The following is an 11,724-nucleotide window of genomic DNA, read 5'->3' as shown; positions in this document are numbered from 1 at the left end:
TTCGCGTGTGTAACACTGCACACCCTCATGCACCGACTGACAGCGTAAGCCAAAATGCAATAATGCAATCTTAACCCACAAACCCTTTCATCTCATCCACAGGGAAAGGAAACAGTGTCCCTGCCTGGTCTCTCGGAGAACCCCCCTCCTTGTCAGAGCCGTGCTCCGCTGGCACAGAGCGAGGTGAGTTTGCCAAGACCCGTCCTGCGCCCCACGCCTGCGGCACAGGCTGGCTGCGGACGGGCGGGCTCCCGTCCATTGTGCTGTGCGGGGCCAGGCCGTGCCTCCCCAAGCCGGGAGCGCCCCAAACCGGGCCCGAGCGGCTCCTCCCCCGAGCAGGCAAGGTTACACCTCTCGTCCCTACGCCTGTCAGCGCACAGCTGGACTTCTCTGGTTACATGTGTGCCTGGCTTACTCAGCACATTATAAAAGAGTGATTGACAAAATGCGGCTTCCTTCCAGATCAGCCCGTGCCGTTGTATTTGTGTGACTGAAGGTCTCAGCTGATCCCTTCTTTTCTTGTGCAGTCAAGAGGTTTGCAGCAGCAGCAGCAGCCACGGCCGGTACAATACTGTAAGTCACTGGGAACGTTTTCTTCTTTCAGTTTGGAAGGGGCTGGCGTTTGGTGTAACACTGTGTGTTTGTAGCATAGAAAACACAGAATAACTTCTGCTGGGGTTGTGACTGTGCTGCCCTGCAGGATGCAGCAGTGGTGTGGTGCTGTTTTATAGCAGCAGCATGAATGAATGATGCAACCATGTGGGGGGGAAGCATCATCATTTTGTCAGGACAGGCAAGAGGGGATTGGAGAGTTGGGAGGCGTATGTCAACATCCATCAGGCTCCTTCTGCCCCTTTCCAACTACTTTTTAAAAGGTGCTTAAATAAATCCAGTTAGGCACTGCTGTTCAGGTATTAGTGTAGAGCTGCAAACAGTTCACCTCTTGGCTTGCATACAGGTTTGAATCACTACCTTTAAAAACTGAACAGAAAACCAGGAAGTGTGAAGCAGCCTCAGTGACGTTAAGGACTAAACTGTTCTATTCTCATGCTGAAACCCACAGAAACTCACAATTACAGATGGATGGGTTAAACTTTTAAAGAGTAGTAGCACTACTTGCAGGGATATGAACATCAGTCACAATTTGCTTAAATATAACTAATCTTCTTAAACGTATCCTCTTTCCTCTAAAGCTTACAAAACATACTGCTAATACTGAATTAAACCTCAGCACACAAAAGCTGTATCGCTATATTACTCTCATTTCACACAGAACTAGAAACAACGAGGATTAAGTGGTTTGTTTAGCACCATGGGAACACTTCTGTGAGCATCTTACAAGCAGGACCACTCCTGTAGTGGGAACAGGCCCTGAGGAAGGTTTCAAGGACTGTTTCCTCCAAATCCCTTACTCTAAGCAGCAGTTTCCCTTCAATGCAACAGAAACAGTTTAACGTGGTGGTGTTTCTGTTAATCTCCCACACGTTCAATACAGTGTTATTCTGCTGCGGGGCTGTACCTCAGAGTGTATCTCAGTGCTCACTCTTACCTTGTTAAATGGGAAAATCAATCAGAATCAGAAACACCAGAAACTGTTTGCAAACCAGGATATTCCCGAGTGATGTGTTTCAACAGATATTTCAGTTAATATTTCATTAAGATTCACTTAATCCTCATTTTCACACAGCAATAAACGTCAACATAATGCAAAATATCAGTGTGGCAGCACTTCTGGGAGCTGAAACACACCACCACATGAAGTCTAGTCACAGTGAGGATTTTGAGATCTCATCAAGATCTCATCAAAATACAACAGCCCCAGAACACCTGGAGTTCCAAGTACTGTTTACTTGTTCCTTTTGCATTATAGGTAATAGATACAGAGGATGTTTCAGTTTTTCACAGTGCAGCAAGTGCCCTTCTCTGAAGGGACAGCAAACAGAGAAGATTTCAGTTGTTTTCCTTTGACATGTGGTCTTACCTAATTCCTGTGCTTGCTTCTGTGACTCCTCCTTCTCTCTTACGAAAAAGAACTATTTCTTGTGGAAATGCCAGGGTCGGGGATTGTTCCAAGTAGCCTAATGAAGTACTTCATAGCCTGGAGGCAGAGATCTCATGGGAATTCCACTTTTCTCTGGTGATTTCCTTTTTCTCCATCTTTAGCTCAAGTTTCACCCCATTTCTCTCCTCAGTCAGTCTTTACTTATGTCTTCTCTAGTCATTTTTTGCCCATTGTTTCTTCTTTTCCCCATTTTCTTCTTCTTTTCAGCTTCTCCCCACAATATTTGATCATCAAACCTGTTGAAATGTTTGCTGCTTGGATGCTTTTCCAGCATGGAAAATAGGATAGGAATAGATTGTTCACCTAAAATTCAGCAGCAGAAAGATCAGAGATTATCTACACACATTTTTCTCATGGAGACAGATCTCATTATTTGTGGGAATTTCTTTTTTCTTACCATCTCATTAAACATTGATGCATTTAAGCAACCAGATGTCCTGTATTTCAGAATAATTAATCCCTGCTAACTGTAGAGGCCGATACCACTCTGGAATAAAAAATTGCCATTCCTTTACTACAGCTGTTAGAGATTTATCCATATTTTATATGGGTTTATACAGCTTCAGTTTTTTTGCTCATGTTTCCAAATGAAAGCTCTCATCTACATTTAGGGCTAGGGGGAAAAAAATCACAAGTGACTGAAATGGCATATTACCATTTGGAATGGCATCTGCCAGCCTCTGGAGCTGCTGGTGACCACTGGAGCTCTGCCAGCAAGGACGGAAGAACCTTATTTCACTCCAAGTGAGCCACCTTGAACTCCCAAAATTTGGTTTTCCCACCAGCAAGATTCCCTACAATAGCTGCAGCTTCCTTCATAGGTTCTTCTCTTTGCTCCTGCATGAGCTTCCCTACTTCACAGTTCATCACAGGTGTGATGATACCTTAGCCAAACCCAGGTCTGTGCTTTCCAGGACCCGGTGCCCAGCTATAGCTGAAAGTGGAAAGATTTTAGCAGGTCACAGGCCAAGGGAGACCAGGAACTACTGAGGGTTGCTGCATTTCAAAACACAACCCTTCAAACTTGTCATTTTTAGGCACCATAAACCACAGCTTGAAAATCTTTTGAAAGAGTTACCGCATGGAAGAAAGAGAGGACAGGGTCAATTCCAACCATTCCACAACTGGTATCCATAATTCTTCCATTAACTTGTCTATTTGTCCATCAAAGTCCACCACAACAGCGGTCTAGTCATTGTAAGGAGCATCCAGAAGGGAAAGGAGTATGGGAAATGTGGATACTAGAGAGAAGGAAAACTGCCTCTTTCTTCCCGTTCCCAATGTGTGTTTCCAGTGATAACATTCTTCTCAGAGAGATTAAAATTCCGATGTATCCAGAAATACATTTCAGGTTCTTCCCAAGAAATCACATCCCAGTGCAGTGTCTCCACACAGTGGCATTGCATCATAACGTGGCAGTGTTGCAGTGCAGCTTAGCATGAGGCAATGTGATGGCTTTGCATAATAAGGAATCAGTGTTGGAACACTGTGACGCAGATGTCACCACAGTGATGCAACAAGTTTGTCCAGTCGAGCAAACCTCTAAAATTGGCACCAAACCTATGGCTGAAGTTTTGGTGGATGTTATAATGTCCAGTAGGCTGGAAAACACGAATGCCCTGCCACTTCAAATATGTTAGTGGATGTTTGGTTTCTTTTTGATTCCACTGCACAAATACATCTAGCAAATGCTGTCAAGTCTTGCCCTGAAGTCAAAGCCCTCCTGCTCAGAAATCAAACTTCCACTGCAAATACAGACACAGTGCTGTGGAGCCAATGTCAAGTCAAGGCTAACACAAAGTATTCTTGGAATTCACGTGTCACCTGTCCACTCACTGCCAACTCTTAGCTCAGGATCAGTCTCTTTATGTCCACGGCCACTTCAGAGAGAGCGGTTTCTCTGACATGCCGTGCTGCCGGCGTATGACAGTGTTTCTTACATGTATAGCACAGTCTTTATAGAAAAATACAACCCCCCACATGCTCTCTGCAGCAAATAATTCTTTAGTGATGCTTCTAAGGCTGGACCAGAGTTTTACAGTATCCCCATGCACAGAACAGCTCTGCTGCACCAAGAGCAGAGACCTGTCAAACTATGGTTCGGTCCTTCTGCCTGCCCTTCCCAGAAGTGGGGTTTGTAAAAGCCCTTTTCTGGAGTATCTCCTCTTTGCTCCATAGCCACTCACCTTTACTTGCAGCACAGTGGGGATGCTGAGCCCAGGCTCTGTCCTACCTTCCCACACCTAAACTCAGTGCACAGGAGAGAAGTGTTGGCTGGGTGACTGCTGCTCACCCACCCTCACATCTGCAATACAAACGAGCACTGAGGAAGCTATTGTGGCACCTCCTCAGCCTTGTGCGAAAGCCACGAGCCCACTTTGGTTACTACAGTAGTATGTTCAAACAAAAACCTCAGGAATAGCTAAAATGACCCTCTGAGGGCTGTTCTGTGGCTGCTGTTGGATAGCTTTGCCTTTAATGTGACTTGCTCTCTCTGTTTCTTGCTATTTCATATCACCCATTTGTTAAACAGGTATTATCTCTTACAAACATGGCTCTTAGCTGTTCACAACAGGTTTCACCACTTAGGTTTGGTGGCTTCATTTATAGACTTTCAGTTTTCAGTGAAGGACTGGAGTATTCTCTTTTATTCTGTACCTGAACAGATCAAAGATGAGTGTGTGTTCTTGCGTTCCAGACGTTTTTGCAGTGATTATGGTAATTTTTCAGAGAGCCTTTTGTATCCCAATATTCACCATACAGTTACTAGTCATCAGAATAAACGCAAAGGTTCCTATTCCTGCTTTGACCAGTAACTATTTAGCTGTGATCTCTCAGTGAGCACACAGAAGTCACCTCAGGAAACAGCACTAGTGCTTACCACGTGTGATCCTTAGATGACTCCTGCCTGGCCATGAGGTGTAAAGTTTGTCCAAAAAGGGCAAAAAATAGCTATTTTGGGGGAACTTGTGTGTGTAAGACCTCTCCCCATCAGAATTCACATGATATATAAGAGAAAAATAAATGAGCTCAGTGAGATGAAAACGAAAGATGAAGGTGTAGAGCACAAGGAAGGTAGATAACATGCTGCTTGAAGGTAGTTTTTCCCCTATCCCAGAAAAAGAGAGAACCTGCTACCCAGGTCAGTTACACAAGACGTGTCCTGAGAGACATCTAAGAGAGTAAAACCAAACAAAAACTTATACAAAAATCTGGGAAGTGAGATGGAGAGAAAGGTATTATTTCTGTCTAAATGTACAGATTGGTAAACAGTAAAGGTCAGTCAGAATTCCCCTATGAAAAGAGGGAAGCGCAGGCTGAGTGGGGTAGAGTATTTCCTTACTTGATTAACATCTCATGCTTCTGACCTGCAGAAGTGCTCAATATATTTAAGAGGACAGATAAAAAAGGGAAGAAAATAAACTTTTGCCAGGGATTGTAATGGAAAAAGTTGACATCATGATGTGGTATCTCAATGGGTTGAGTGAAGTTCTCAATGCCCAAGACTTCAATGGATTTTATAAAAGACTTATTCCCAATGCTAATGGCCAAATGCATTCATGGATGATGAAAATATTTAGTTTGTATTAATAAGGACATAGAAAAGAATCTAAACCTTCATGATTTAGGGACAACCACACACTGATAGGCTTAAGATAATTATGTCTACTGCAATGAAGCAAATCCTTAAGGGCTGGGTGTCTTTTACTATCTCCTGGGGCAACTAATTTGCCACACTAGACTGGGTCTGATGAGAAATCAATATCTGATTGAGCAGTGAGGGCAAGATGAGACAGACAATTGCAAGTCCCACACAGCAGCTGGCAGCCAGATGGTGCAGCAAATGCCAAGTATTACAACCTTGAACCCCATGTGAACATCAATGGGCCGAGCCTGCAGAGAGCAAATCAGCAACTGACCAAAGCTCCACAGCCCACCTGTAATGTAAATTGAACATCAGTAGCCAGCAACAGCAGAGAGCAAATCAGCAACCGAGCCAGACCTCCACCACTGCTCCCCCTTTGATATAAGCTGCCCACCAGGCTGTGCTCATCCCTTCTTGCAAGAACCAGCTCAGCTGCACCAATGGCTCAAGACAGAGTGCAGTGCTGCCACTCAGAGAAAGACTTTATCTTGTCCCCTCACAGTAAGAAGGTTCCTAAAAGGATGGCATCCCTCTTGGAGATGAAAGAGATCTTCCGGAATGCTGATGCAGTCTGCTTTGACGTGGACAGTACCGTCATCAGGGAAGAAGGCATCGATGAGCTCGCGAAGTTCTGTGGAGTCGGAGATGCCGTCGCTGAGATGTATGTGCATTTGCTGTTAACTTCAAAGGAGTAGTGGTAAAACGTGAGCATGGGTAAGGGTAATCTGTGACAATGAGTTTACAACAGGGATTAATTCTGTCATAGGAGATTATTATAGTTTAAAAAGGATTTTAGGAATAATAAGTGGAATTAATGCATAAAATGGAATAACTTCTTTTGGAACTGTGAAGCCACTCAACAAAACTATATTGATAAACTCTCTAATGCATATTTCTTTGATAGACTTAAGATCAGCCCTCACCATTAAACTTGGATAAGCACTAGGGAACTGTACGATGAGATAAGTGGAGAGGGGACAACTCTCTTATGACTTCTCTGAGGCTGATGTTTTTTCCATTGATGCTTGTGGCAAAAGTTCTGTTAAATTCACAGAGCAGCACCTCAGCTGTTCCTCAGTTTAGGAATACTGGTCCCAGTGGCTCATATGCACTTACAAAGAGAATGAAGCAGTTTTCCCTTGTCTCTCTGGTTCTGACAAGAGCTCTGAGCTGTGGAGATCTTCTCCCAGTGGTTGCTACCAGTCTCTGCAGTGTACCCATGTTCTGTACAGTATAACCTAGAACCTGTGGTCTCTGACCTTGTTCCTTGTCATGCTTCTTTAACTAACTGTTCTTGGGAGAAACCTCAACGTAAGTGTCACTGATCTGCTTTCTTTGGATCACAATTTAGGACCCGCAGAGCTATGGGTGGCACTGTGACATTCAAAGCAGCTTTAACAGCACGACTCGGTCTCATACGTCCCTCCTACGAGCAAGTGCAGAAGCTAATATCGGATAACCCACCTCAGCTAACACCAGGAATACGGTAAGGAGAATTTCAAATGAGCTCACAAAAAAGTCTTCCAAAAGCACCGAGCATAAATCAGTAAAATTCAGTGACGTTGGTGAGGCTGTAAGACCACAGAGCTGGTTTAGGTTGCCTTCCTGCTCTATTTCCATGTTGTTACTGTACAAAACTTGTCTCAGGAGCTTATAATGGGTTGAGTCCATGTCAAGTGGCTGAGCATCCATGTAAAAAGAAAACTGTCTTAGGTATTAACTGGTGTTTTGGCTAGTAAGCTCAAATGCTGGCTTCAGGATTAAATGGCATGGAAAATAATGTGTTCAATCAGGTCTGGTTTTTGATGGGTGTTGGAGATTTAACACCCAGTATGAACTCCTGGCTTGGTCTATTCTGCAGCTGCATTACCTCTCTCTTACACTTCCATGTCAGTCACATCTCTGGACTTAGTTACCCATGCACTGAAGTCCCTAAAAAAGTATTAAAAAGTCATTAAGGGGAAATAGACATATATGTGTGTATTCATCCATCTTTGGGTTTGGAATTAACATTAACTATTTAAACTGAAAAGTTTGGGGTTTTTTTCCTATTCAAATTGTTTCAAACAATCGAAGAGGATTTCTTTACTACAAAGCCTGGCCAAAGCTCTGAGTCTAAAATATTTTTAGCACATACAGTAGTTTGACGTGGTAATTGGCTTGGATTTTTTCCTTGAAATTAAGCACATGCTCAGCTTTTTCTGCAGAAGGCATAGCTAGAATGCAACTACAAAGAGAACATTGTTTCCTTGTTTAGAATCACATGATTTCCCTTTTCATTCCTTCCCTTTCTTCCTCCTTTTCTGTGGAGCCTGCTTTAAGCCTTCACTTTGCTTTTTTAGCATTTAGCATTTCTTCTGTTCCTGCTGCTTCCCCAGCTCAGCACTGCTGCACACTGATCTTCCTGCTTATGAGCCAAAGCCCATAAAACTTTCAACCACCTTCGAGCCCTGTTGACATTAACTTGGTCCAAAAGCTTCTTTTTCTGATTCCTTTTCTGTTGCTGGTGCCCTCTTCTAAAGATGGCACCAATGTCTGGGGAACCAACTCCGAGTTAGGAAATGTGTGCACTCTGCACACTTCTCAGCCCACTTCAGCATCGTGCTGCAGTGGCTTTCTCTCCCCATTCCCTCTCTTTTTCCTTTATTGTAGATTCATTTTCTTAGTGTTTTTGCTTCACAAAAACCCATCTGAACTGGATCTGCTCTCATTTGAACAAATGCAAACCGTATGAAAGCATACAGAAAACTCTTCTAGGAAGTGCTTGTTTCTGAGCAACTGAACATCAATTTGTCTCTAGATGAGATGGGTTTAACTTTTTTCAAGCAAGTGTACGCACAAACCCAAGGGAAAAAAGGAAAAGCTTTGGGCAGCAGAGATGGAAGCAGCACACATCTGAACTAAACTGGAATAACATTAAATAAGGACAGCCTTGTTTAGGACAGATGTATTTTACCTTTCCTGTTATCCCTGCATGCTGCCAGCACTCACACTTGATGCTCTTTCTCCTCAGGGAGCTAGTGAGCAGGCTTCATCAACGAGGGGTCCAGGTCTTCTTGGTCTCTGGAGGGTTTCAGAGCATCGTGGAGCATGTGGCCTTGCAGCTGAACATTCCTACAGCAAACGTCTTTGCCAACAGGCTCAAGTTCTACTTTAATGGTGAGATTCCCATAAAGTCTCTTTTCTCTGCTCATTAATGCCACTTTTTTGGTTCAAACTGCCAGATATTGGGCTACAGATACTGCCCAGCCTACACCTCCTTGTTACCAATCCAGCTAGCTTCAAGTAGGAAAACTGCAAGACCTTACCAAAAACATGAGTTAGGTCACTTTTGAGTCTTATAAAATAGAGCTGTAGCTACTTCTTAATTGCAAGCTGTGCCAAAGGTAAATCACATCACAGCTGCTGACAGCAGTTTCATTTTCTCTTGCTCCTTCAAGTCAAAAGAGTCTTTTACACTTACCTGCTTTCAGAAGCAAACTTCACTTTTGGTGACTTTGAGGCACATGTGGAGACTGATGCACTTTAGTAGAGCTGCTCTGGTCTTTAAGCTAATGTAATCAAGCAGAGCTATAGTTAGTGGGTTGTTTCTTACTCAGTGTTTCATACAGTCTATACATCATACTAGATGCTGCTTTTGGAATGTTTACACCAGGGTGACTGGGAGGGGATTTGTAACACCACCCATACAGGGTTTCTACTTTTGTCTTAGCGTTTTGGGTCTTTAAAAATAGCCCCACTGAAGACTTGAGTAAAATCCTTGTCTTCACTAGGATTTTACCAGCTTACCTTCTAATTGCTTTTCTGGGATGCTGATATTGTGAGTCTTACAGGACTGCATGTAATCAGCCATTTTCTGAAGTAAAGACCATAGACATATATCTTTGTTCATTTACAAGAGAAAATGCTGTGTGTCTTAACTTGTCCTTCCACTGTGTTGTAGGAGAATATGCAGGGTTTGATGAAACACAACCAACAGCTGAATCAGGGGGGAAAGGAAAGGTTATCGCTCATCTGAAGGAACAGTTCCACTTTAAGAAAGTAGTTATGATTGGAGATGGAGCTACAGACATGGAAGCCTGTCCCCCTGCTGTAAGTATTAAAGAATTGGAATTCTGAACTCCTTTTGAGCAAATCCTTTGGTGGGGGGACACAAGGACAGATGAGAACTGTGGTTTGAATTCTTTATAGGACTTCAGGGAAGATCTTTAGCACAGCCCACAGCCTAAAAGGAATCTGTGTAGGTAGTTTTCCTTTAGAAAGCCTGCATCATGCAATGGTTCATTTCTCTCAGTTGAGACAATCTCAGCAAGTGTCACCCTCTAAGGCAGGATGCTGCTGGGTCTAGCAGGACTGTGTAACAGCCAAGCGACCTGTCTTAAATCAAGGTGATATTATCACGTTCTGCCTTTCCCCTGTGTCCTCACAGTAAGTGCTCACTTCTGTGCAGAGGTCATACTCTGCTAAGGTCCTGGAACACTGATTAATGGTGCTTAGCAGGAAGGGCTGGCACAGACCTGGTGCACATTTACCCGACACTGGCTTAGCAAGAGAGTTCATGTCACTGTACAGTGATGACACCTTTGAAGGTACCAACCCTGACAGGGTGAAATAACAACAAAATTAATAAGACAGCTTTAATAAATGATCATTTTGCAGAGGAGATCTTAATTCCATCTCCCCGTTAGTGCCTTTTTATGTGTCACCCCTTCTGAGGGGCAGATATCCCAGTGCACAGGGATGCACAGGAGCAAACTCAGAGCTGCTGCTGCTGCAAGTCACGACAGCTGGTCCCTTACTGTTAAACATGAGTATGACCAAAGCTGCTCAGTGTGTGCTTCACGCTTTCTACCCAAAGGCAGACCAGCAGCAGTGGAAATTTTAAACACCCCACTTTCACTGCAGATGGTTTTCTAAGATGTGGAAATGATGATTGTTCCTGGTTAATGATTGAAGCCATGGTTAATGTGTACTTTGGGTATCTATCAAATGAGGTAAACGGAGTTAAGGTAAATAATATAGGGATAATTGTGAGATGCTGCATGCACGTTGGGATGTTAACTCGTTCTTGAGTAGTGAGGCCTTATGCTGCATCACATTCACATCAGATTTTCAGTAAAATCTCAGGTCTGAACAATCTTGAAACCACTGAAACACAACTTCCCTATTGGAACAAAACTCCAGTCACCAAAGTGGTGCAAAATCCAATGTAATGAAGTTCTTGTTAATGAATTTGAAAAATGAACATGCAGAGTAGAGCAGGGGAAGACGCAGGGAGGTTGAGTGGCATTTTAAAAGTCAGTCTTAAAATCAAACTGAATTGCTGAGAAGCTCCATTCCGTTCCCAGTACATGGGACTGCAGTGATTTATGTGCCCATTCCTTCTGTTTTGCCAGGACTGTTTCATCGGATTTGGAGGAAACGTAATCAGAAAGCAAGTAAAGGAGAAAGCTAAATGGTACATCACTCACTTTGATGAACTGCTAAAGGAACTGGAAGAGCGATAAATTATACAGTAAAATAATATATTTAACAACTCTACATCCATTATACAATGCAATTAAACATTTATTTGTTTGCAAAGTTTTGTTTTGGATTTTGTAATGATTCTGGGGGTTGCGCACCTTCGTCTCTGGCCTGAAACTCGTGGTGCAGTTGGCACCATTCTACTCAAACCTTTTGTCATGAAAATGGTAAGGTTTTTTTTAAATATCTTTTCCAAGATGGAAGAGTTCAGTTGATTATTCATTCGGAGTGAAAAGCAAAGGTAGAAATTTATCAGTAAGTTAAAAATACCTTAACGGATTTGCCCCTTGTCAATACTGAGTATCCAGAATCATTGAAGCTAATACCTCTATTTATTGTGGCTGGCAAAAGAATCATAGAATGGTTTCGGTTGGAAAGGACCTTAAGATCATCTAGGTTCAACCCCCCTGCCATGGGCAGGGACATCTCACTCTAGGTCATGTTGCCCAAGGCTCTGGCCAACCTGGCCTTGAACACTGCCAGGGATGGA

The 11,724-nt window shown here is 43.2% G+C and overlaps 1 protein-coding gene across 2 annotated transcripts; it reads left to right on the top strand.

The window, feature by feature from the left end:
- Positions 1–406: 406 nt before the first annotated feature.
- Positions 407–11,291, top strand: PSPH (phosphoserine phosphatase). Of its 2 annotated transcripts, XM_010024288.1 has the most exons (6): positions 407–573; positions 6,211–6,369; positions 7,060–7,194; positions 8,722–8,867; positions 9,652–9,800; positions 11,105–11,291. In XM_010024288.1, the coding sequence occupies exons 2-6, from the start codon at positions 6,230–6,232 to the stop codon at positions 11,213–11,215; spliced, it is 681 nt and encodes a 226-aa protein (XP_010022590.1). In that variant the 5' UTR covers positions 407–573; positions 6,211–6,229; the 3' UTR covers positions 11,216–11,291. The 2 variants fall into 2 exon arrangements, with proteins under 2 accessions (XP_010022590.1, XP_010022584.1); XM_010024282.1 differs by lacking the exon at positions 407–573 and having other exon boundaries at positions 6,046–6,369.
- The last annotated feature ends 433 nt before the right edge of the window (positions 11,292–11,724 follow it).

This window comes from Nestor notabilis, unplaced genomic scaffold (genome assembly GCF_000696875.1).
Source record: "Nestor notabilis isolate BGI_N333 unplaced genomic scaffold, ASM69687v1 scaffold24540, whole genome shotgun sequence".
NCBI lineage: Eukaryota > Metazoa > Chordata > Aves > Psittaciformes > Psittacidae > Nestor > Nestor notabilis.
This window is presented reverse-complemented; position numbering and strand designations above follow the sequence as displayed.